The 26,565-nt window shown below is 46.8% G+C and overlaps 1 protein-coding gene across 1 annotated transcript; it reads left to right on the top strand.

The window, feature by feature from the left end:
* Positions 1-8,839: 8,839 nt before the first annotated feature.
* LOC139373650 (cAMP-regulated phosphoprotein, 21) lies at positions 8,840-26,489 on the top strand. The gene is made up of 19 exons (XM_071114396.1): positions 8,840-9,258; positions 13,470-13,616; positions 13,738-13,782; positions 13,930-14,013; positions 14,134-14,306; positions 14,398-14,457; positions 14,583-14,720; positions 14,892-14,988; positions 15,138-15,236; positions 15,313-15,335; positions 15,452-15,505; positions 15,647-15,849; positions 23,205-23,297; positions 23,383-23,516; positions 23,719-23,772; positions 23,888-24,055; positions 24,365-24,452; positions 24,728-24,861; positions 25,794-26,489. The coding sequence occupies exons 2-19, from the start codon at positions 13,482-13,484 to the stop codon at positions 25,971-25,973; spliced, it is 1,962 nt and encodes a 653-aa protein (XP_070970497.1). The 5' UTR covers positions 8,840-9,258; positions 13,470-13,481; the 3' UTR covers positions 25,974-26,489.
* Positions 26,490-26,565: the final 76 nt, after the last annotated feature.

The raw sequence follows: 26,565 nt of genomic DNA, 5'->3' as shown, positions 1-26,565 counted from the left end.
AAGGCATTGTTGTTGTTTTATAAACAGAAACAATGGAATACTATCAAAGTAGTAGTTGTGAATTTCTCTTTCAAATAATTCCCTTGTACACAGCTATTAACGTAGATTGCTAATATTAGCCAAAGTAAGCAAGCTAGCTTGCTATACTAATAGTGCAACCCTAAGTTACAGTACATATGAAGATAAAATGATCAGGCCTATTGTACATCTTACTGTAGAAAGGATTGGTATAAACAACTGTTGCTGTTAAAATACAAGTAATAATTGTTATTCTGAACTGGAGTAAACTGATTGAAGCAAGATGCTTTTTGAGGCAAACTCACACACAGTTCTGGGTTGCTCATCTACAGCAGGAAGCAGTCTCCTACCTGACTGAGAAAGCAGTAGATGTTCTGATCCAGTTTGGCAGTGAGTCAGGGTTCTCAACTCTGGTGTACTTAAAAAACAAGTACAGAAACAGATTCCATGCCGAGCATGACCTCAGGGTTGCACTGTTAAAAACTGAGCCCAGAATAGAAATGCTTGTTGAAAGCTTCAACCAGCCACACACCTCTCATTAGGACCATGTGTGTTTTCTGCTCTACATCTGTGTGATGTGATCAGTCAGTGTATTCCAATTCAGAATGCTAATTATTTATTGTATTTTAACAACAGTTCCAACCTAATTTTTTTTCAACAATAATTTCTACAGTAAGTAGGCCTGATCATGTTTCTTCTGTACTGTTACTTAGGGTTGCACTATCAAAAACTGACCCCGTGTCTGTGTTTTCTGGTCTACATCTGTGTGATGTGATCAATCAGCTTATTCCAGTTCAGAATTAAAATGATTTCTTATATTTTAACAGCAGCAGTTCCAACCTAGACAGATGAGTACAGTGCATTAGGAAACTATTCAGACCCTTTCCCTTTAACCAATATATGTTTTTATTGAACCTTTTTTTAACTAGGCAAGTCAGTTAGGAACAAATTTGTTCTTGCTGTGGGGATGTTTTTCAGGGGCAGGGACTGGGAGACTAGTCAGGATCGAGGCAAAGATGAACAGAGCAAAGTACAGAGAGATCCTTGATGAAAACCTGCTCCAGAGGTCAAGGGGTATGAATACTTTCTGAATGCACTGTAAGTGTTTTTAATGGGGAAACATAAACATGAATAGCTACAGTTGAAGTCGGAAGTTTACATACACTTCGGTTGGAGTCATAAAAACGAATTTTTCAACCACTCCACAAATTTCTTGTTAACAAACTATAGGTTTGGCAAGTCGGTTAGGACATCTACTTTGTGCATGAATTTTATAACAATTGTTTACAGACATATTATTTCATTTATAATTCACTGTATCACAATTCCAGTGGGTCAGAAGTTTACATACACTAATTTGACTGTGCCTTTAAACAGCTTGAAAAATTGGCTTTAGAAGCTTCTGATAGGCTAAATGACAAAATTTGAGTCAATTGGAGGTGTATCTGTGGATGTATTTCAAGGCCTACCTTCCAGCTCAGTGCCTCTTTGCTTGACATCATGGGAAAATCAAAAGAAATCAGCCAAGAACTCATAAAAAACATTGTAGACCTCCACAAGTCTGGTTCATCCTTGGGAGCAATTTCCAAACGCCTGAAGATACCACGTTCATCTGTACAAACAATAGTACGCAAGTATAAATACCATGGGACCACGCAGCCGTCATACCGCTCAGGAAGGAGACATGTTCTGTCTCATAGAGATGAACATACTTTGGTGTGAAAAGTACAAATCAATCCCAGAACAACAGCAAAGGACCTTGTGAAGATGCTGTAGGAAACAGGTACCAAAGTATCTATATCCACAGTAAAACAAGTCCTTTATCGACAAAACCTGAAAGGCCGCTCAGCAAGGAAGAAGCCACTGCTCCAAAACCACCGTAAAAAAAGACCGACTACGGTTTGCAACTACACATGGGGACAAAGATTGTACTTTTTGGAATATTGTTCTCTGGTCTGATGAAAGAAAAATAGAACTGTTTGGCCATAATGATCATCGTTATGTTTGGAGAAAAAAGGGGGATGCTTGCAAGCTGAAGAACACCATCCCAACCGCGAAGCACGGGGGTGGCAGCATCATGTTGTGGGGGTGCTTTGCTGCAGGAGGGACTGGTGCACTTCACAAAATAGATGGCATCCTGAGGAAGGAAAATTATGTGTATATATTGAAGCAACGTCTCAAGACATCAGTCAGGATGTTAAAGCTTGGTCGCAAATGGGTCTTCCAAATGGACAATGACCCCAAGTATACTTCCAAAGTTGTGGCAAAATGTCTTAAGGACAACAGAGTCAAGTTATTGGAGTGGCCATCACAAAGCCCTGACCTCAATCATATAGAACATTTGTGGGCAGAACTGAAAAAGCATGTGTGAGGCCTACAAACCTGACTCAGTTACACCAACTCTGTCAGGAGGAATGGGCCAAAATTCACCCAACTTATTGTGGGAAGCTTGTGGAAGGCTACCCGAAAAGTTTGACCCAAGTAAAACAGTTTAAAGGCAATGCTACCAAATACTAAATGAGTGTATAAATACTAATCTGACCCACTGGGAATGTGATGAAAGAAATAAAAGCTGAAATAAATAATTCTCTCTATTATTTTTCTGACATTTCACATTCTTAAAATAAAGTGGTGATCTTAACTGACCTATGATAGGGAATTTTTTACTGGGATTAAATGTCAGGAATTGTTTGACTAAGGTGTATGTAAACTTCTGACTTCAACTGTATTATTATATTTCATTGTTATTTACTATTTGTCTATTTTGCATTTGTTTTAGGCATAAGGGCAATATGAAAAGTACCGATATTTACGTATAGTTGCATGTTTTCATAAGCTTGGGTCCCAGGAAAACACAGAATTTCTAATTTGGGTCCCAGGCTGAAAAAGTTGAATAACCCCTGGGTTAGGGTTACAGTTAGGGGTTAGGTTTAATTTTAGGGGATTGGTGTTAGGCTAAATTAGGGGTTAGGTTTAATTTTAGGGGTTTGGTGTTAGGGTAAGTTAATGGTTAGGTTTAATTTTAGGGGTTTGGTGTTAGGGTAAGTTAATGGTTAGGTTTAATTTTAGGGGTTTGGTGTTAGGGTAAGTTAAGGATTAGGTTTCATTTTAGGGGTTTTGTGTTAGGGTAAGTTAAGGGTTAGGTTTCATTTTAGGGGTTTTGTGTTAGGGTAAGTTAAGGGTTAGGTTTCATTTTAGGGGTTTTGTGTTAGGGTAAGTTAAGGGTTAGGTTTCATTTTAGGGGTTTGGTGTTAGGGTAAGTTAAGGGTTAGGTTTCATTTTAGAGGTTTGGTGTTAGGGTAAGTTAAGGGTTAGGTTTCATTTTAGAGGTTTGGTGTTAGGGTAAGTTAAGGGTTAGGGAAAATAGGATTTTGAATGGGAATACATTTTTTGGTGCCCACTTGGATAGTAAAACCAACAGTGTACGTGCGTGTGTTCCTCTGGCCTTCGTCCCTCTGGAGCAGGTGGCACTGTTGACGTACTGTCTCCCCAATGCACACACACACTCTGCTGTCTGTTCTCCAGTGTCAGTCTCTGTGGATTCTGCCGTGCCTGAAACTCACTTATCATATCTGAGGGCTTAACTGTCCCTCTCACTGACACACAGCTGACTGACCCGTCTTTAGTAGCAGAAACACTAACACACACAGCTGACTGACCCGTCTTTAGTAGCAGAAACACTAACAAACACAGCTAACTGACCCGTCTTTAGTAGCAGAAACACTGACACACACAGCTGTGTGACCCGTCTTTAGTAGCAGAAACACTGAAATACAGCTGCCTGACCTGTCTTTAGTAGCAGAAACACTGAAATAAAGCTGCCTGACCCATCTATAGTAGCAGAAACACTAACACACACAGCTGAGTGACCCATCTTTAGTAGCAGAAAAACTGACACACACGGCTATCTGACCTGTCTTTAGTAGCAAAAACACTAACACATACAGCTGACTGACTCGTTTTAGTGGCATAAACACTGACTGACCCATCTTTAGTAGCAGACACACTGACACACACAGCTGACTGACCCATCTTTAGTAGCTGACACACACAGCTGACTGACCCGTCTTTAGTAGCAGAAACACTGACACACATAGCTGACTGACCCATCTTTAGTAGCAGACACACTGACACACACAGCTGACTGACCCGTCTTTAGTAGCAGACACACTGACACACACAGCTGTGTGACCCATCTTTTGTTGCAGAAATGCTGACTGACCCGTCTTTAGTAGCAGAAACACTGACACACACAGCTGACTGACCCGTCTTTAGTAGCAGAAACACTGACACACATAGCTGACTGACCCATCTTTAGTAGCAGACACACTGACACACACAGCTGACTGACCCGTCTTTAGTAGCAGACACACTGACACACACAGCTGTGTGACCCATCTTTTGTTGCAGAAACGCTGACTGACCCGTCTTTAGTATCAGAAACACTGACACACACAGCTGACTGACCCGTCTTTAGTATCAGAAACACCGACACACACAGCTGTGTGACCCATCTTTAGTAGCAGAAACGCTGACTGACCCATCTTTAGTAGCAGACACACTGACACACACAACTGACTGACCCGTCTTTAGTATCAGAAACACTGACACACAGCTGTGTGACCCGTCTTTAGTATCAGAAACACTGACACACAGCTGTGTGACCCGTCTTTAGTATCAGAAACACTGACACACAACTGACTGACCTGTCTTTAGAAGCAGAAACACTGACACACAGCTGACTGACCCGTCTTTAGTATCAGAAACACTAACACACAGCTGACTGACCCGTCTTTAGTATCAGAAACACTGACACACAGCTGACTAAGCCGTCTTTAGTATCAGAAACACTGACACACAGCTGACTGAGCCGTCTATAGTATCAGAAACACTGACACACAGCTGTGTGACCCGTCTTTAGTATCAGAAACACGGACACACAGCTGACTGACCCGTCTTTAGTATCAGAAACACTGACACACAGCTGACTGACCCGTCTTTAGTATCAGAAACACTGACACACAGCTGACTGACCCGTCTTTAGTATCAGAAACACTGACACACAGCTGACTGACCCGTCTTTAGTATCAGAAACACTGACACACAGCTGACTGACCCGTCTTTAGTATCAGAAACACTGACACACAGCTGTGTGACCCGTCTTTAGTATCAGAAACACTGACACACAGCTGTGTGACCCGTCTTTAGTATCAGAAACACTGACACACAACTGACTGACCTGTCTTTAGAAGCAGAAACACTGACACACAGCTGACTGACCCGTCTTTAGAAGCAGAAACACTGACACACAGCTGACTGACCCGTCTTTAGAAGCAGAAACACTGACACACAGCTGACTGACCCGTCTTTAGAAGCAGAAACACTGACACACAGCTGACTGACCCGTCTTTAGTATCAGAAACACTGACACACAGCTGACTAAGCCGTCTTTAGTATCAGAAACACTGACACACAGCTGACTGACCCGTCTTTAGTAGCAGAAACACTGACACACAGCTGACTGACCCGTCTTTAGTATCAGAAACACTGACACACAGCTGACTGACCCGTCTTTAGTATCAGAAACACTAACACACAGCTGACTGACCCGTCTTTAGTATCAGAAACACTGACACACAGCTGACTGACCCGTCTTTAGTAGCATAAACACTGACACACAGCTGACTGACCCGTCTTTAGTAGCATAAACACTGACACACAGCTGACTGACCCGTCTTTAGTATCAGAAACACTGACACACAGCTGACTGACCCGTCTTTAGTATCAGAAACACTGACACACAGCTGACTGACCCGTCTTTAGTATCAGAAACACTGACACACAGCTGACTGACCCGTCTTTAGTATCAGAAACACTGACACACAGCTGACTGACCCGTCTTTAGTATCAGAAACACTGACACACAGCTGACTGACCCGTCTTTAGTATCAGAAACACTGACACACAGCTGACTGACCCGTCTTTAGTATCAGAAACACTGACACACAGCTGACTGACCCGTCTTTAGTATCAGAAACACTGACACACAGCTGACTGACCCGTCTTTAGTATCAGAAACACTGACACACAGCTGACTGACCCGTCTTTAGTAGCAGAAACACTGACACACAGCTGACTGACCCGTCTTTAGTATCAGAAACACTGACACACAGCTGACTGACCCGTCTTTAGTATCAGAAACACTGACACACAGCTGACTGACCCGTCTTTAGTATCAGAAACACTGACACACAGCTGACTGACCCGTCTTTAGTATCAGAAACACTGACACACAGCTGACTGACCCGTCTTTAGTAGCATAAACACTGACACACAGCTGACTGAGCCGTCTTTAGTATCAGAAACACTGACACACAGCTGACTGACCCGTCTTTAGTATCAGAAACACTGACACACAGCTGACTGACCCATCTTTAGTATCAGAAACACTGACACACAGCTGACTGACCCGTCTTTAGTAGCATAAACACTGACACACAGCTGACTGACCCGTCTTTAGTAGCATAAACACTGACACACAGCTGACTGAGCCGTCTTTAGTATCAGAAACACTAACACACAGCTGACTTACCCGTCTTTAGTATCAGAAACACTGACACACAGCTGACTGACCCGTCTTTAGTATCAGAAACACTGACACACAGCTGACTGACCCGTCTTTAGTATCAGAAACACTGACACACAGCTGACTGACCCGTCTTTAGTATCAGAAACACTGACACACAGCTGACTGACCCGTCTTTAGTATCAGAAACACTGACACACAGCTGACTGACCTGTCTTTAGAAGCAGAAACACTGACACACAGCTGACTGACCCGTCTTTAGTATCAGAAACATAAACCTAGAAAAGGCTCATACAGTAGCCTAAATTACATACAGGATCTTATTCTAACTTAGGTTAGCTACACTATAGTCAGCTCCATCTTTCTCTTTCTCTCTCTCCCTCACTCTCACACACATGCACGTTCACACACTAACACACACACAATATTGTTTTCTCCTTTCCCTTTTAACTTGTTTCCTCCTACAGATTGAAGAGATAGATACAGTATAGAGGAAGGTAGAGAGACAGAGATGAAGAGAGAAAGATACAGAAACAGTGATAGAGAAATAGGGAAACAGAGAAAAAGATAAACTGCCTACTCTATGTTAATTAATCTGCGTGTGTCTGTGATGACCTGTTACTCATAGTCAGGCCTACACACACACACACACACACACACACACACACACTTCTTGTGTAACTAACCTTGTGGGACACACAATTCAGTCCTATTCAAAATCCTATTTTCCCTAACCGTAACCCAAAAAACGAACCTTAACCCAAAAACTTAACCTCCCCAGTGGCGCAGCGGTCTAAGTCACTGTGTCTCAGTGCTAGAGGTGTAACTTCAGACACCCTGGTTCAAATCCAGGCTGTATCACAACCAGCCATGATTGGGAGTCTCGTATGGCGGCGCTCAATTGGCCCAGCATCATCTGGGTTTGGCCTGTGTAGGTCGTCATTGTAAATAAGAACTGACTTGCCTTGTTAAGTAAAGATAAATTCCCAAAACAAACCCTAGTTCCTGAAGCTAATTCTTAACCCTAAACCCCCTAGAAGTGGTATTGGACTGTATGGGGATCAAATACAAATGTTATTTTTTCAGGGGTTAGATGAGCTTTAATATTGCAGATAGATTGTAGCTTTCCAATCCCCCATATATTGTTTGGGTTAATACATATTTATATATATATATATATATATACACACACACACACACACTACCACTTAGAAATGTCCTTGTTTTTGAAAGAAAAGCATTTTTTTCGGGATAAACAAAATGTCCCCAGTTGGTCAAATTTTTGTTTGATTACTATTCTTGTGGGGACTTCTGGTTAAACACGCACACGTATGCGTGCGCGCTTACACACACACACACACACAGGTCAGGCTCTGGGAACCGCAGCCCATAATAAGAGAGTTCAGAAGACTAAATAGGTTGATCTGCTCTGGTATCTAACTGCTGAGTATCCATAGAGACTGTTGCTATGTCGGCGAAAAATCGCAATTCATTAGGAACAAATATAAATAGCCATCATCGTGTTTGTCGTATCATCATCATATCACCACCATCATCTTCATGATACCCACATCTGAGAGTGTTGAGACCTGTTGGCCTAAAATGTGTAAGCTTGAGAGCTCTCTCTCTTCCTCACCCCCCACCCCATTCGCTGTCTCTCTAGCGTCTAAAGTGCTGTTTTCACACACTTGAGAAGGACTTTTTTACAGCTTCTTTCTGCAAATTAGTCCAGGACAGTTAACAATAATTATACCTTTCTCTCTCTCTCTTTCTTTCCCTCTGTCTAGATAAATAGCCAAGTGGGGGAGTGAAGCAGAGAAGGAAATGAGAGATTAAAAGGGAGTAAGAAAACCTCTAGCTGTTCTATGCAAACGTTCGTTACCCACCACTAAGCCACAATGAGACAGGTGTGTTATAGCAGGTGCACGCACGCACATGCATGCACACACACGCACACACACGCGCGCACACACGCACGCATTCACACACACACAGAGTATTCAAAGGATGTCCTTACAAACCAAGTTAAGTAGAGTACATTAATATGTAGCATACAGTAAATTGTATTAGGCTGCTCTGCTCTCTTCCCCAAAAGCTCCAGCAATTTTACACTTACAGTAAACACCTCACAGTACAGACGCGCTAGAGAGCTATAGCTGATGTACCAGCTGAGTGTCTCTCTCACACACACACAGCTGTCCTCTTTCTAATATACTTTATATAATAGGTGGGTCTATTTCTGACAGTGTGCCATGGGGAGATGAGGCCGACACCCAGTCTCCATCTCTGCACGCCGTGCCAGCCATACCGCCTAAACCTAGACTAGCAGGTGACAACTAGGCTACTGTGTGTGCGAGAGATGGATGGATAGATGGGAAAGGGAGAGAGAGAGAGAATTTTGTGCGCGTGCCTTTCAGTGTCAGGCAGCAGAGCTGGTGTGTGTGTTGGAGATACAGCGTGTGGGTGGAGAGAGAGGCAGCTCGTGCACTGTGCTGGTGTCTGACAGCTAGAAAAGCGAAAGGCGCGTAGTGGAAACCAACCGTGACTCACTCAAAAATACACCTCTAAAAAGAGCCGACCCGAGCGTCTGAGGGGAGATTTGACACGGACACGGCGCTCGAGGAGCTCCTGGTTTACGAATCATCTCCCGCGAGGTAAAATAAACACACACTCCCACTGTTTACTGAAGTGGCTGTTGATGTTGTGGTTGATGATGATGATGATGATGATGATGTTATTGTTGTTTATGTCGCTGTGCTATCGAGTTGTGCTGTGTCTTCGCCTTCGGGTTGTTGCAGTTTTTATAGATAAACCTATATCCATGGGTTAGTCATCCCCCGGCCAAATGGCTTTACCTATTTTCATACGGAGGGCTGACAGACAAGTCCACATGGTCAGATATTTTTACTAAATGTGTGCTAAATGTCCACGAACACCAGATACTGGTTTTGTCCTTGACAATTCATTTATTTGGACAAGTTTTGTTAAATGGGCCCTGTACGCAGGCTACCTTCTCGGTTTACCAGAGGGAAAATGAGGTCAAACAGCAACTGAAATACGTGGTGAACTGGCAGTGACGGTGTGTGCTCCTGTCCTCCCAGAGAGAGAAAAAAAGAAAGAAAAAGAGCGTGAGAGGGGGAAGTAGAGACAGATAGGGAGAGAGTTAGAGAGGGGGTGGGGGGTAAGGAGAGAGAGGTTTAGTTGACAGCCCAATGAAGGTTGTGAGCAGGAGGTCTATAGGGGTAAAAATATCATGTGTCTTAGCTCAGCCAGGGCACAGGAATGCCACACACACACACCCTGAATAGTAGCTTGACTGGCCACTATAGTTATATCAGCCTTGTCTCAGTGGGTCAAGTGGATTCTACAGAGAAATATGATACACACATACACATACAGTGCATTCATAAAGTATTCAGACCCCTTGACTTTTTCCACATTTTGTTACGTTACAGCCTTAATCTAAAAATGGATTAAATAAATTTTTTCCCTCATCAATCTACACTCAATAATAATAATAATAATAATAATAATAATAATAATAATAATAATAAACACTCATAATGACAAAGCCAAAACAAGTTTTTTGAAATGTTTGCAAATGTATTACAAATAAAAAACAAATACCTTATTTACTTAAGCGTTCAGACCCTTTGCTATGACACTAGAAATTGAGCTCAGGTGCATCCTGTTTCCATTTATCATCCTTCAGATGTTTCTACAACTTGATTGGAGTCGACCTGTGGTAAATTAAATTGATTGAACATTATTTGGAAAGGCACACACCTGTCTATATAAGTTCCCACAATCAGAGCAAAAACCAAGCAATGAGGTCGAAGGAATTGTCTGTAGAGCGCCGAGACGGTATTGTGTCAAGGCACAGATCTGGGGAAGGGTACCAAAACATTTCTGCAGCATTGAAGGTCCCCAAGAACACAGTGGCCTCCATCATTCTTAAATGGGAGAAGTTTGAAACTACCAAGATTCTTCCTAGAGCTGGCTCTATGAAGGTCTGATGAAACCAAGATTGAACTCTATGGCCTGAATGCCAAGCATCACGTCTGGAGGAAACCTGACACCATCCCTACGGTGAAGCATGGTGGTGACAGCATCATGCTGTGGGGATGTTTTTCAGCGGCAGGGACTGGGAGACTCGTCAGGATCGAGGGAAAGATGAACGGAGCAAAGTACAGAGAGATCCTTGATCCAACAGGACAACAACCCTAATTACACTGCCAAGACAACGCAGGAGTGGCTTCGGGACAAGTCTCAATGTCCTTGAGTGGCCCATTCAGAGCCCGGACTTGAACCCGATCGAACATCTCTGGAGAGACCTGAAAATAGCTGTGCAGTGACGCTCCCCATCCAACCTGACAGAGCTTAAGAGGATCTTCAGAGAAGAATGGGAGAAACTCCCCAAACAGAGGTGTGCCAGGCTTGTAGTGTCATATCCAAGAAGACTCAAGGTTATAATTGCTGCCAAAGGTGTATCAACAAAGTACTGAGTAAAGGGTCTGAATAGTTATGTAAATGTGATATTTCTGTTTATTTTTTTACATTTTCAAATAATTCTTAAAACCTGTTTGTGCTTTGTCATTATGAAATATTGTGTGTACACTAATGAAGAAAAAAAACTATTTTAGAATAAGGCTGTAATGTAATAAAAATGTGGAAAAAGTCAAGGGGCCTGAATACTTTGAGTGCACTGTACGTACATGTGTGGCCCCCAGTTAACCATGACTCTGGTTGACCAGTGGTTAGCCCACTGCAGGTACGAAGTGTTGTTGTTGTTGTAAGGTTCCAGACTCGGGTTGGCCGTACAAAGTCGGACACAACGTTATACAGATTTTTTTTACTTTTTCCCCCCAGAACTACACTGAACAAAAATATTAACGCAACATGTAGTGTTGGTCCCATGTTTCATGAGCTGAAATAAAAGATCCCCGAAATGTTATATACAAACAAAAAGCTTATTTCTCTCAAATGTTGTGCATAAATTTGTTTACGTCCCTGTTAGTGAGCATTTCTCCTTTGCCACGATAATCCATCCCCCTTACAGGTGTGGCATATGAAGAAGCTGATTAAATGGCATGATCATTACACAGGTCCACTTTGTGCTGGGGACAATAAAAGGCCACTCTAAAATGTTCAGTTTTGCCACACAACAATGCCACAATTGTCTCAAGTTTTGCGGGAGCGTGCAATTGGCATGCTGACTGCAGGAATGTCCACCAGAGCTGTTGCCAGAGAATTGAATGTTAATTTCTCTACCATAAACTGCCTCCAACATAATTTTAGAGAATTTGGCAGTATGTCCAACCAGCCTCACAACCGCCAACCACGTGTAACCACGCCAGCCCAGGACCTCCACATCCGGCTTCGTCTGAGACCAGTCACCCGGACAGCTGATGAAACTGAGGAATATTTCTGTCTGTAATAAAGCCCTTTTGTGGGGGAAAAAACTCAGATTGGCTGGGCCTGGCTCCCCATTAGGTGGGCCTGGCTCCAAAGTGGGTGGGTCTATGCCCTCCCAGGCCCACCCATAGCTGTGCCCCTGCCCACTCATGTGAAACCCATAGATTTGGGCCTCATTTATTTCAATTGACTGATTTTCTTATATGAACTGTAAGTCAGTAAAAAAAATATATCTATTTTTGTTCAGTGTAGTTTAGTAGGCTACTCGATATGGTGTGCAAAACCACTTTTTCTGCAGGTGAAGAACTGGTAACTAAACTTTTCTCTCCTCGGGCACAGGGGCAGTTGGATCAGCAGATGAATGATGGTGCACAGGCCTAAACACACACAGACACAGGTCCCTGTGTCCCGCCTCCATCTGTCACACTCCAACAAGCGTGTCACAGTTTCTGCACTGTTCAGCTAAAACTCTCCTCTCTCCCCTCCTTAAAGCCTCCCATAAAGCTCTGTTACCACGGTGATCAGTTCAACCCAGCAGCCATATGCTCCACTCTCCTCTTCCTGCTGATTCTACACTTTCCCTACCCTCTTTTCTATCCCTCTTTCTGAGCTTTCTCTCTGATCTCTCTCTCTTTTCATCACTGCTTCTCCCCATCTTTTTCTGTATCCTTTCTCTCTCCCATCTCTCTCTGTCCGTGTCCCTAAATCTCTTTACCCCTCTTTCTGGATCTATGTAATAAACTTTCTTTGTAGCCATGGCTGTGTCCCAAATGGCACCTCTATTCCCTATGCAGTGCACTACTTTGGACCAGACACTACATAAGGAAATAGGTGCCATTTGAAACGTAGACCACGTCTGCCCAAACTATCTATTAAACAAACTGCTTTAGACGCAACATTATTAATCATAACTCTAATAGGGTGGTGTTCCATATATAAATTACCCTTATGACACGGGTGTTACAGGAATAAGTGTCCCCTATGACCCTGTGGTGTTACAGGAATAAGTGTCCCCTATGACCCTGTGGTGTTACAGGAATAAGTGTTCCCTATGACACTGTGGTGTTACAGGAATAAGTGTTCCTGTCCAAGGGGTTGGAGCGCTGGCCGGAATGTGGTTTTTCCTACCAGTGGGATCAGGAGCTCAGCTCGGAATTCTGGGAATATTGCTGCCGGCAGATCGGATGATGCCTCCCACAGCTGCTGTTACTAAGAAAAGCCTAAGAATACACACGTTACGCATACATTCACTGCGCACACACATTTACTATGTACACACACGCTCATGCACACACCCTTAGACCCAACTAGGCAGCCATGGAGTGTGTTGTACAGGGGGAAGGAGGTCAGAGAGAGGCAGCATATGTAAAAGCCGTTCTATGGGATCTGCAAGTGACATTAAGTAGGTGTGTGTGTGTTTATATCAGTAACTGACGTGTGTGTTTTGTAGTTTTCAGAGAGGATGTCTGAAGCGATCGTCCCAGAATCCTCAGGGCTGAGGTCATGTAACGAGTTATGCCCCTCCGCTCTGCCATCCTCACCCCCCCTTGCCACAGAGGATGAGTGTCACCATGACAACAGAAAGGTGGAGCAGCAGGTAAGACTTGTGACTGAATGAGGTGTTGTTATTATAGATCAGATAGGTGACATGACTGGTGGTCCCTGAGGAATGCCATGTGATGTCACTGTGTGATGATTTGTCACATTTTGTCCCACAGAAACCCGTCACTAACCAGGGGCAACCAGCCAGGAAGAGAACCAAGGTAGACTCTGTTTCTGTCACACACCTACGTAGAGCCATATATATCACTGTTGTGTATGTACACTGTGTCAGCCTTGATTTAGCCCCGGGTGGGCAGGGTTTGCACAGATGAGGCTATTTCATTGGTTAATGTTGTTGCTTGTTTCAGGCCAAAGGCAGGTTGGTGAGGAGCATGGCTGTGTGTGAGGAGTCATTCCCACCATCCCCTCCTGACACCACCCAAGACAGCCAGGTAACACACACACACACACACACACACATATAAAACATGCACGCACAACACACACACTCTCATAACACAGACACAAAACACGCACAACACACACACATCATGTGATGTTTGATGTTTTAGAGCTCTGTTGAAGTCACCATGATGCCAGGTTGCCATGACAACGATGAGGAAGAGCAGAGCAAAGAGCCAAATGTGCCCACGCTAATTATCTCAGACACCAGTCAGGAATACACAGACTCTACTGGGATTGACCTGCACCAGTTTATCATCACCACCCTGAACAGCAATCCCAGGTACAAAAAACTGTGTGTGTGTGTGTGTAACTGCTTAGCTGGCAATGATGTCATGGTAATAATATGATGTCATGGTGTTGTCATCTTTCAGGGACAGGATGATGCTGTTGAAACTGGAGCAGGACATGATCGACTTCATCACAGACAACGGGTATGTGTGTGTATGTGTGGCCATAATTTTTTTTTAATGCAAATATGATTTACTGTATTTACTTCAATGTGTTGTCTAAGCAGGACTGTCATCCCCTCCCATCTTCTTCTCTCTCCCTCTCTCAGTCCTTATAAGAAATTCCCTCACATGTCTTCCTACCATCGTATGTTGGTCCACCGGGTAGCAGCCTACTTTGGCATGGAACACAATGTGGACCAGACTGGCAAATCTGTCATCATCAATAGCACCAGTAACACACGCATGTACGTAACTCTCTCTTCTCTGTGGTATATCAGTACGCTTGCAACAACAGGATCGTGAGTTGGGTTTGATTCCCGCTGGGGACACCCATACAATAACGTGTGTCCTCACTACTATAAGTCTTTGGACATATTATTGTTGTTGTATTATTCTCTATTTCTGTATGTGTGTAGACCAGAGCAGAGGTTTATGGACTATGTCCAGGAGGAGAGAGGAGAGGAGACTCAGTGGAGAACCATACTGAAGAGAGACAACGCTGAAGACAACCAGGTAGCTAGCTAGCTGTCTGTCTGTCTTTCTTTCTTTCTTTCTTAGTAGCATGTAAGCACTATATAAGCTTGCATATTTGGACAGCTTTTAGAGGTCCTTGTCAGAGTTCCAGATTTTGAGAGGTTGTGTTCTTATCCTGCCCCCACCAGGCGAGGCTCCACCCACTACGCGAGGAGAGGCGGAGCAAATCAATGGAAGAGCGAGAGGAGGAGTACCAGAGAGCTAGAGAAAGGATATTCAACCAGGAGGTACACACACACACACACACACCCACACACACACACACACACACACACATCTTATTCTTTCTTCTGTCTTCCACAGCCTGCCTGTCCCCAGGAGACCAGGTAATATTGTTTTTATGTTAGACGTAAATAAAGTTGGGTTGACGTATTTTTTTTTTATGTTCCCCAATGGACGGTTGTAATAACATTGTGATGATTATTGTGTGTCGTTATTGCAGATCTATAGAGGATGGTAGCCCCCATGCTGCGACTCAGAGAAGGCAGCTCTTTAGGTGAGTGTGCTCTCGACTGGTGGCTGAGTGGTACTGAATCTTGACTGTGCTAGTAGCGTTTAGCTGAACACACTACCGGGCCTTTAATGACCAGTTTATGACCACTAGTCTAAATCAGTTGCTGGTCTGTGTGTCCTTCAGGGGTACCAGGGGTAACTCGGGCTCAAGCCGACAGAGCAGCACGGAGACTGACTATAGTCGCTATAGTAACTGGAGCAGCACTGACTCAGGTCGCTATAGCAACGACCCCCGACCCTGGAGCAGCACAGACTCAGACTCTGCCTATCAGAGGCCAAACCCCGCCCCCAAGGCCCGACCAGCCAATCACAGCTGGGACGCACGAGGTAGAAAATAATCTAATTTAATGGAACTATGATCCTGATCCTTTTCCATGTACTTTAATGTCTCCCTTCTCTCCCTTTCCCACCTTCTCTCCTCCTCTCTCCCTTTCCCACCTTCTCTCCTCCTCTCTCCCTTTCCTACCTTCTCTCCCTTTCCCACCTTCTCTCCTCCTCTCTCCCTTTCCCACCTTCTCTCATCCTCTCTCCCTTTCCCACCTTCTCTCCTCCTCTCTCCCTTTCCCACCTTCTCTCATCCTCTCCCTTTCCCACCTTCTCTCCCTTTCCCACCTTCTCTCCCTTTCCCACCTTCTCTCCTCCTCTCTCCCTTTCCCACCTTCTCTCCTCCTCTCTCCCTTTCCTACCTTCTCTCCCTTTCCCACCTTCTCTCCTCCTCTCTCCCTTTCCCACCTTCTCTCATCCTCTCTCCCTTTCCCACCTTCTCTCCTCCTCTCTCCCTTTCCCACCTTCTCTCATCCTCTCCCTTTCCCACCTTCTCTCCCTTTCCCACCTTCTCTCCCTTTCCCACCTTCTCTCCTCCTCTCTCCCTTTCCTACCTTCTCTCCTCCTCTCTCCCTTTCCTACCTTCTCTCCTCCTCTCTCCCTTTCCTACCTTCTCTCCTCCTCTCTCCCTTTCCTACCTTCTCTCCTCCTCTCTCCCTTTCCCTCCTCCTCTCTCCCTTTCCCACCTTCTCTCATCCTCTCTCCCTTTCCCACCTTCTCTCCTCCTCTCCCTTTCCCACCTTCTCTCATCCTCTCCCTTTCCCACCTTCTCTCCCTTTCCCACCTTCTCTCCTCCTCTCTCCCTTTCCTACCTTCTCTCCTCCTCTCTCCCTTTCCTACCTTCTCTCCTCCTCTCTCCCTTTCCCACCTTCTCTCCTCCTCTCTCCCTTTCCTACCTTCTCTCCTCCTCTCTCCCTTGCCCACCTTCTCTCCTCCTCTCTCCCTTTCCCACCTTCTCTCCTCCTCTCTCCCTTTCCCACCTTCTCTCATCCTCTCTCCCTTTCCCACCTTCTCTCCTCCTCTCTCCTTTTCCCACCTTCTCTCATCCTCTCCCTTTCCCACCTTCTCTCCCTTTCCCACCTTCTCTCCTCCTCTCTCCCTTTCCTACCTTCTCTCCTCCTCTCTCCCTTTCCTACCTTCTCTCCTCCTCTCTCCCTTTCCCACCTTCTCTCCTCCTCTCTCCCTTTCCCACCTTCTCTCCTCCTCTCTCCCTTTCCCACCTTCTCTCCTCCTCTCTCCCTTTCCCACCTTCTCTCATCCTCTCTCCCTTTCCCACCTTCTCTCCTCCTCTCTCCCTTTCCCACCTTCTCTCCTCCTCTCTCCCTTTCCCACCTTCTCTCCTCCTCTCTCCCTTTCCCACCTTCTCTCCTCCTCTCTCCCTTTCCCACCTTCTCTCCTCCTCTCTCCCTTTCCTACCTTCTCTCCTCCGCTCTCCCTTTCCCACCTTCTCTCCTCCTCTCTCCCTTTCCCAACTTCTTTCCTCCTCTCTCCCTTTCCCACCTTCTCTCCTCCTCTCTCCCTTTCCCACCTTCTCTCCTCCTCTCTCCCTTTCCCACCTTCTCTCCTCCTCTCTCCCTTTCCCACCTTCTCTCATCCTCTCTCCCTTTCCCACCTTCTCTCCTCCTCTCTCCCTTTCCCACCTTCTCTCCTCCTCTCCCTTTCCCACCTTCTCTCCTCCTCTCTCCCTTTCCCACCTTCTCTCCTCCTCTCTCCCTTTCCCAACTTCTTTCCTCCTCTCTCCCTTTCCCACCTTCTCTCCTCCTCTCTCCCTTTCCCACCTTCTCTCCTCCTCTCTCCCTTTCCCACCTTCTCTCCTCCTCTCTCCCTTTCCCACCTTCTCTCCCTTTCCCAACTTCTCTCCCTTTCCCACCTTCTCTCCCTTTAACACCTTCTCTCCTCCTCTCTCCCTTTCCGACCTTCTCTCCCTTTCCCACCTTCTCTCCCTTTCCCAACTTCTCTCCTTCTCTCTCCCTTTCCCACCTTCTCTCCCTTTCCCACCTTCTCTCCCTTTCCCACCTTCTCTCCCTTTCCCACCTTCTCTCCCTTTCCCAACTTCTTTTCCCACCTCTCTCCCTTTCCTACCTTCTCTCCTCTATCCCTTTCCCACCTTCTCTCCTCCTCTATCCCTTTCCCACCTTCTCTCCTCCTCTCTCCCTTTCCTACCTTCTCTCCTCCTCTCTCCCTTTCCTACCTTCTCTCCTCCTCTCTCCCTTTCCCACCTTCTCTCCTCCTCTCTCCCTTTCCCACCTTCTCTCCTCCTCTCTCCCTTTCCCACCTTCTCTCATCCTCTCTCCCTTTCCCACCTTCTCTCCTCCTCTCTCCCTTTCCCACCTTCTCTCCTCCTCTCCCTTTCCCACCTTCTCTCCTCCTCTCTCCCTTTCCCACCTTCTCTCCTCCTCTCTCCCTTTCCCACCTTCTCTCCTCCTCTCTCCCTTTCCCACCTTCTCTCATCCTCTCTCCCTTTCCCACCTTCTCTCCTCCTCTCTCCCTTTCCCACCTTCTCTCATCCTCTCCCTTTCCCACCTTCTCTCCCTTTCCCACCTTCTCTCCCTTTCCCACCTTCTCTCCTCCTCTCTCCCTTTCCCACCTTCTCTCCTCCTCTCTCCCTTTCCTACCTTCTCTCCCTTTCCCACCTTCTCTCCTCCTCTCTCCCTTTCCCACCTTCTCTCATCCTCTCTCCCTTTCCCACCTTCTCTCCTCCTCTCTCCCTTTCCCACCTTCTCTCATCCTCTCCCTTTCCCACCTTCTCTCCCTTTCCCACCTTCTCTCCCTTTCCCACCTTCTCTCCTCCTCTTCCCTTTCTCCTCCTCTCCTCCTCTCTCCCTTTCCTACCTTCTCTCCTCCTCTCTCCCTTTCCTACCTTCTCTCCTCCTCTCTCCCTTTCCTACCTTCTCTCCTCCTCTCTCCCTTTCCCTCCTCCTCTCTCCCTTTCCCACCTTCTCTCATCCTCTCTCCCTTTCCCACCTTCTCTCCTCCTCTCCCTTTCCCACCTTCTCTCATCCTCTCCCTTTCCCACCTTCTCTCCCTTTCCCACCTTCTCTCCTCCTCTCTCCCTTTCCTACCTTCTCTCCTCCTCTCTCCCTTTCCTACCTTCTCTCCTCCTCTCTCCCTTTCCCACCTTCTCTCCTCCTCTCTCCCTTTCCTACCTTCTCTCCTCCTCTCTCCCTTGCCCACCTTCTCTCCTCCTCTCTCCCTTTCCCACCTTCTCTCCTCCTCTCTCCCTTTCCCACCTTCTCTCATCCTCTCTCCCTTTCCCACCTTCTCTCCTCCTCTCTCCTTTTCCCACCTTCTCTCATCCTCTCCCTTTCCCACCTTCTCTCCCTTTCCCACCTTCTCTCCTCCTCTCTCCCTTTCCTACCTTCTCTCCTCCTCTCTCCCTTTCCTACCTTCTCTCCTCCTCTCTCCCTTTCCTACCTTCTCTCCTCCTCTCTCCCTTTCCCACCTTCTCTCCTCCTCTCTCCCTTTCCCACCTTCTCTCCTCCTCTCTCCCTTTCCCACCTTCTCTCCTCCTCTCTCCCTTTCCCACCTTCTCTCATCCTCTCTCCCTTTCCCACCTTCTCTCCTCCTCTCTCCCTTTCCCACCTTCTCTCCTCCTCTCTCCCTTTCCCACCTTCTCTCCTCCTCTCTCCCTTTCCCACCTTCTCTCCTCCTCTCTCCCTTTCCCACCTTCTCTCCTCCTCTCTCCCTTTCCTACCTTCTCTCCTCCGCTCTCCCTTTCCCACCTTCTCTCCTCCTCTCTCCCTTTCCCAACTTCTTTCCTCCTCTCTCCCTTTCCCACCTTCTCTCCTCCTCTCTCCCTTTCCCACCTTCTCTCCTCCTCTCTCCCTTTCCCACCTTCTCTCCTCCTCTCTCCCTTTCCCACCTTCTCTCATCCTCTCTCCCTTTCCCACCTTCTCTCCTCCTCTCTCCCTTTCCCACCTTCTCTCCTCCTCTCCCTTTCCCACCTTCTCTCCTCCTCTCTCCCTTTCCCACCTTCTCTCCTCCTCTCTCCCTTTCCCAACTTCTTTCCTCCTCTCTCCCTTTCCCACCTTCTCTCCTCCTCTCTCCCTTTCCCACCTTCTCTCCTCCTCTCTCCCTTTCCCACCTTCTCTCCTCCTCTCTCCCTTTCCCACCTTCTCTCCCTTTCCCAACTTCTCTCCCTTTCCCACCTTCTCTCCCTTTAACACCTTCTCTCCTCCTCTCTCCCTTTCCGACCTTCTCTCCCTTTCCCACCTTCTCTCCCTTTCCCAACTTCTCTCCTTCTCTCTCCCTTTCCCACCTTCTCTCCCTTTCCCACCTTCTCTCCCTTTCCCACCTTCTCTCCCTTTCCCACCTTCTCTCCCTTTCCCAACTTCTTTTCCCACCTCTCTCCCTTTCCTACCTTCTCTCCTCTATCCCTTTCCCACCTTCTCTCCTCCTCTATCCCTTTCCCACCTTCTCTCCTCCTCTCTCCCTTTCCTACCTTCTCTCCTCCTCTCTCCCTTTCCTACCTTCTCTCCTCCTCTCTCCCTTTCCCACCTTCTCTCCTCCTCTCTCCCTTTCCCACCTTCTCTCCTCCTCTCTCCCTTTCCCACCTTCTCTCATCCTCTCTCCCTTTCCCACCTTCTCTCCTCCTCTCTCCCTTTCCCACCTTCTCTCCTCCTCTCCCTTTCCCACCTTCTCTCCTCCTCTCTCCCTTTCCCACCTTCTCTACTCCTCTCTCCCTTTCCCACCTTCTTTCCTCCTCTCTCCCTTTCCCACCTTCTCTCCTCCTCTCTCCCTTTCCCACCTTCTCTCCTCCTCTCTCCCTTTCCCAACTTCTCTCCTCCTCTCTCCCTTTCCCACCTTCTCTCCTCCTCTCTCCCTTTCCCACCTTCTCTCCTCCTCTCTCCCTTTCCCACCTTCTCTCCTCCTCTCTCCCTTTCCCACCTTCTCTCCTCCTCTCTCCCTTTCCCACCTTCTCTCCTCCTCTCTCCCTTTCCCACCTTCTCTCCTCCTCTCTCCCTTTCCCACCTTCTCTCCTCCTCTCTCCCTTTCCCACCTTCTCTCCCTTTCCCACCTTCTCTCCTCCTCTCTCCCTTTCCCACCTTCTCTCCCTTTCCCAACTTCTCTCCCTTTCCCACCTTCTCTCCCTTTCCCACCTTCTCTCCCTTTCCCAACTTCTCTCCTTCTCTCTCCCTTTCCCACCTTCTCTCCCTTTCCCACCTTCTCTCCCTTTCCCACCTTCTCTCCCTTTCCCACCTTCTCTCCCTTTCCCAACTTCTTTTCCCACCTCTCTCCCTTTCCTACCTTCTCTCCTCTATCCCTTTCCCACCTTCTCTCCTCCTCTCTCCCTTTCCTACCTTCTCTCCTCCTCTCTCCCTTTCCTACCTTCTCTCCTCCTCTCTCCCTTTCCCACCTTCTCTCCTCCTCTCTCCCTTTCCCACCTTCTCTCGTCCTCTCTCCCTTTCCCTCCCTTTCCCTCCTTCTCTCCCTTTCCCACCTTCTCTCCTCCTCTCTCCCTTTCCCAACTTATTTCCTCCTCTCTCCCTTTCCCAACTTCTCTCCCTTTCCCAACTTCTCTCCCTTTCCCAACTTCTTTTCCCACCTTCTCTACCTTTCCCACCTTCTCTCCCTTTCCCAACTTATTTTCCCACCTTCTCTCCCTTTCCCACCTTCTCTCCCTTTCCCAACTTCTTTCCCACCTTCTCTCCCTTTCCCACCTTCTCCCCCTTTCCCAACTTCTTTTCCCACCTTCTCTCCCTTTCCCACCTTCTCTCCCTTTCCCAACTTCTCTCCCTTTCCCAACTTCTTTTCCCACCTTCTCTCCCTTTCCCAACTTCTTTTCCCACCTTCTCTCCCTTTCCCAACTTCTTTTCCCACCTTCTCTCCCTTTCCCACCTTCTCTCCCTTTCCCACCTTCTCTCCCTTTCCCACCTTCTCTCCCTTTCCCAACTTCTCTCCCTTTCCCAACCTATTTTCCCACCTTCTCTCCCTTTCCCGACTTCTTTTCCCACCTTCTCTCCCTTTCCCACCTTCTCTCCCTTTCCCACCTTCTCTCCTCCTCTCTCCCTTTCCCATCTGATCTCCCTTTCCCACCTCCTCTCCCTTTCCCAACTTATTTCCCACCTTCTCTCCCTTTCCCAACTTCTTTACCACCTTCTCTCCTCCTCTCTCCCTTTCCATCCTTCTCTCCCTTTCCCACCTTCTCTCCTCCTCTCTCCCTTTCCCTCCTTCTCTCCCTTTCCCAACTTCTTTCCTCCTCTCTCCCTTTCCCAACTTATCTCCCTTTCCCAACTTATCTCCCTTTCCCAACTTCTCTCCCTTTCCCAACTTATTTTCCCACCTTCTCTCCCTTTCCCAACTTCTCTCCCTTTCCCAACTTCTTTTCCCACCTTCTCTCCCTTTCCCAACTTCTTTCCCACCTTCTCTCCCTTTCCCAACTTCTTTCCCACCTTCTCTCCCTTTCCCAACTTCTTTCCCACCTTCTCTCCCTTTCCCAACTTCTTTCCCACCTTCTCTCCCTTTCCCAACTTCTTTCCCACCTTCTCTCCCTTTCCCAACTTCTTTCCCACCTTCTCTCCCTTTCCCACCTTCTCTCCTCCTCTCTCCCTTTCCCAACTTCTTTCCTCCCCTCTCCCTTTCCCAACTTCTCTCCCTTTCCCAACTTCTCTCCCTTTCCCAACTTCTTTTCCCACCTTCTCTACCTTTCCCACCTTCTCTCCCTTTCCCACCTTCTCTCCCTTTCCCAACTTCTTTCCCACCTTCTCTCCCTTTCCCACCTTCTCCCCCTTTCCCAACTTCTTTTCCCACCTTCTCTCCCTTTCCCAACTTCTCTCCCTTTCCCAACTTCTTTTCCCACCTTCTCTCCCTTTCCCAACTTCTTTTCCCACCTTCTCTCCCTTTCCCACCTTCTCTCCCTTTCCCACCTTCTCTCCCTTTCCCACCTTCTCTCCCTTTCCCAACTTATTTTCCCACCTTCTCTCCCTTTCCCACCTTCTCTCCCTTTCCCACCTTCTCTCCCTTTCCCACCTTCTCTCCCTTTCCCAACTTATTTTCCCACCTTCTCTCCCTTTCCCACCTTCTCTCCCTTTCCCACCTTCTCTCCCTTTCCCAACTTCTCTCCCTTTTCCACCTTCTCTCCCTTTCCCACCTTCTCTCCCTTTCCCACCTTCTCTCCTCCTCTCTCCCTTTCCCAACTTCTCTCCTTTCCCACCTTCTCTCCCTTTCCCAACTTCTCTCCTCCTCTCTCCCTTTCCCACCTTCTCTCCCTTTCCCAACTTCTCTCCTCCTCTCTCCCTTTCCCACCTTCTCTCCCTTTCCCAACTTCTCTCCTCCTCTCTCCCTTTCCCACCTTCTCTCCTCCTCTCTCCCTTTACCTCCTCATCTGTCATCTGTCTCTCTGTATCTCTCTCTCCCAGATGACCATGCCCCCACCACAGGCTCCAACTACCTCACGGTGCCCATGGAGAACGGGATTCCACCAGGAAGTATATTACTGAACCCACATACAGGTACACACACACACACACACACACATACACATACATGTATATGTGAAAAGGCAATTGTGAGTTTAACCTTGACCTCTAACCCCAGGCCAGCCCTTCTTGAACCCAGACGGAAGTCCTGCCATCTACAACCCCCCCGACCCCCAGCAGCCAACAAGAAGCCAGCCTCAGCAGCAGGCCCCTCTGCCGCAGCAGCCAATGGCTGGCCACACAGTCCCCCAGGTAAAACACTGATTGCACAGTAACCAAATAGAATTTGAATACAAATACAATAATCTACCTATTCATTAGTTATACTAAATGTATAAACAGTCCTGTCCATGCAACCCGATTGGCCAAATTGTGTTCCAGCCGTGTCGATAATAGCAATAAACAGAGCCTGTTTTTGTAATAGAAGACTGGCAATAACAATGCTTTCTCTCAGGTGGTTCAATATTCGTCCGTCTCTTATCCTCCCCAGCAGTTGCAATACTCTACGGTACTAAGTTTTTTCATGCATGTGTTTTTGTGGATATAACAGTGTATGCATGAACAGTATAAATGTATTATGTCTGTCTGCGTGTCTTTGTTAACATGTTCTCTGTGGTCCTCAGAGCGAGGACCTGTCGTCTCAGTTTGGTCACATTACTGTGAGCTGTCAGCCATTGGGGGAAGCTCCGTCTCTATACCCTCCCTTAGCCTCTCCCACACAGAGTTATGTCTATACCGCCCCTCCCCCTCCTCACAACCCCCCCAGCTACTGCCAACCCCCTCCAACTCAGGTAGGAATAGCACAACACAATCATAATAGAATGGTAGCATAGAATCGTAGAATGATAGAACAGAATAATAGAATAGTCCCATGTGTTAGCATAGAATCGTAGAATGATAGAATAGTCCCATGTGTTAGCATAGAATCGTAGAATGACAGAACAGAATAATAGAATATTCCCATGTGTTAGCATAGAATCGTAGAATGACAGAACATAATAATAGAATAGTCCCATGTGTTAGCATATAATCGTAGAATGATAGAACAGAATAATAGAATAGTCCCATGTGTTGACATGATGTTGAACTCTGTACTGTAGGTGCCTGTGTATTACTACTCTACTACTCAGTATCCTACCTCAGCACCCCAAAGACCTGCCACACCTACCCAGGCCATACAGCCTACAGGTACGTACGTGTGTGTGTGCGTGCGTGCGGCAGTAGGGAGGGGGGCCGTTACACTGTAAGAGATGTAGTCTGAGGTCTCACAGTGAACCGGTCTCTTTTCCTGCTGCTTCTACTCTACAGAGAGATCCTGATTAGCTGCTAGTCCTCCATTTGTCAGATATTACAGCAAATGATACAGCTTTGAATTAGCTTTAAACAAACAAGCAATTGATTGATGTTTTATGAATAATCTGCTGGGCATTTATCTGTATATCTGTCTCTGTGTGTATTTGTAGGTTACTCTCCTGTCGTAGCCAATCAGCAGCAGACCTACCAGGGGATGATGAGTTTGCAGCTGCCTCAGAGCCAAGCCCAAAGATTGCTGGGTTCTTATCCACCTGGCTCCTCCCACCCATGTGGTGTAACACAGGTAACTATGACAACCACAGTGTCATATACTCAGTGGCCATTGTATTAGGTACACCACCCTGTTCACGGAAATGGTGAGCTCCTACAGTGAGTCACGTAGCTGTGGCTTGCTGTATAAAGCAGGCAGACAGGCATCGAAGCATTCAGTAACTGTTTGATTGAACGTTAGAATTGGCAAAACGAGTGGCCCAAGTGATTTTGAGCATGGTATGATAGTCGGTGCCAGACGCGCCGGTTTCAGTATCTCAGAAACGGACTCCTGCGCTTTTCACGTTTGACAGTATCTAGGGTTTACAGAGAATGGTGCCCAAACAAAAACATCCAGTAAGCGGCAGTCCTGTGGGCGAAAACAGCTCCTTGGTGAGAGTACAACAGTGGTATGTAAAACGGCACCTCGGAACACACTTGTCGGACCTTGTCACGGATTGGCTATTGCAGCAGACGACCACACCTGGTACTACTCCTATCAGCTAAAAACAAGAAGAGCTGGCTCAAGTGGTCACGCAATCACCAACTGGACAATTGAGGAGTGGAAAAACCTTGCCTGGTTCGACGAATCCCGGTTTCTGTTGCGTCATACCAATGGAAGAGTCAGGCTTTGGCATAAGCAGCATGAGTCCATGGCCCATCCTGCCTGGTGTCAACGGTACAGGCTGGTGGTGGGGGTGTAATGGTGTGGAAGGTCAAATGTCTACAGGATGACTAAGTCGCTTTGGATAAAAGCGTCTGCTAAATGGCTTATATTAGACCAAATGAGCAACATTTCCATGCCCTGAAGAGTTCCGGCTGTTCTGGAGGCAAAGGGGGGTCCGGCCTGGTACTAGATGGGTGTACCTAATAAACTGACCACAGTAATTCCTCAGTGTTGAATTAAAGTTGCAGTGTTGTCAGGCTACTAATCAAATCTATGCCTAAATTGAATCTCTCCCTCAGGGTGGTGTGGGGGTATCGTATCCCCAGACTGGTCTCATGTCGCGGGGTGAGGGGGGTTACTGCTGCATGGTATCTCCAACCTGTCCCCCTGGTCCCATACCCCCTCCCCCTCTACACACCGGCTGCCATGCCTCCAGCTGTAGCAACATCAGCAGCCAGGGGTGGGCGGGAAAATACTAACACGTCCCCACCCCACCTAAACTTACATAACCCCCACACATACACACACTTGACCTCCCTTCCCCCCCACCTCTACTTGCACAACCCCACCGGACTGTGTTGATTGAGATGCAACCAGTGTTCAAGCTGTCACACACACAGTATACCACAGGCAATGTATTGTGCCAAAGCTGTATCAGAGGTACTGTACTGATTTAAAAGCATCATTTATATACTCCAGTTGAGTTTTGTATGGATATGAAATGATTATATATATGTATTGTAGTGTTTGAGCAGAATAAACTGATGTGGCTGCTTTGACAGGGCACCTTTCTAACGGCTGTGGTCTCGTTCACATTGAGTATTTGATCTGATTTTCTAATCTACACACTGCTGACATTGTTAGCATTGATTGTATCACAATTATTAAATTGTTGAACAGATGTTTTTTTTTTGTTGATAGATCCAGAATGTAATTCACATAGAGCAATCTATAACAAGTCTTACACTTATGAAAAATATAAAACGCAACATGTAAAAGATCCCAGATATTTTTCATTTATCTCAAATTTTGTGCACATTTATTTACATCCCTGTTAGTAAGCTTTTCTCC

This window comes from Oncorhynchus clarkii, chromosome 18, assembly GCF_045791955.1.
Source record: "Oncorhynchus clarkii lewisi isolate Uvic-CL-2024 chromosome 18, UVic_Ocla_1.0, whole genome shotgun sequence".
NCBI lineage: Eukaryota > Metazoa > Chordata > Actinopteri > Salmoniformes > Salmonidae > Oncorhynchus > Oncorhynchus clarkii.
The sequence above is the reverse complement of the archived record's forward strand: the minus strand, read 5'-3'. Positions and strand labels throughout refer to the sequence as shown.

Excerpts from the sequence above, each read along its gene's own strand:
- LOC139373650 (XM_071114396.1), top strand. The coding sequence starts at position 13,482 with ATGTCTGAAGCGATCGTCCCAGAATCCTCAGGGCTGAGGTCATGTAAC. Across the intron at positions 14,721-14,891 it reads AGCACCAGTAACACACGCAT|ACCAGAGCAGAGGTTTATGG; the intron begins GTACGTAACTCT and ends GTATGTGTGTAG. Across the intron at positions 14,989-15,137 it reads ACAACGCTGAAGACAACCAG|GCGAGGCTCCACCCACTACG; the intron begins GTAGCTAGCTAG and ends TGCCCCCACCAG.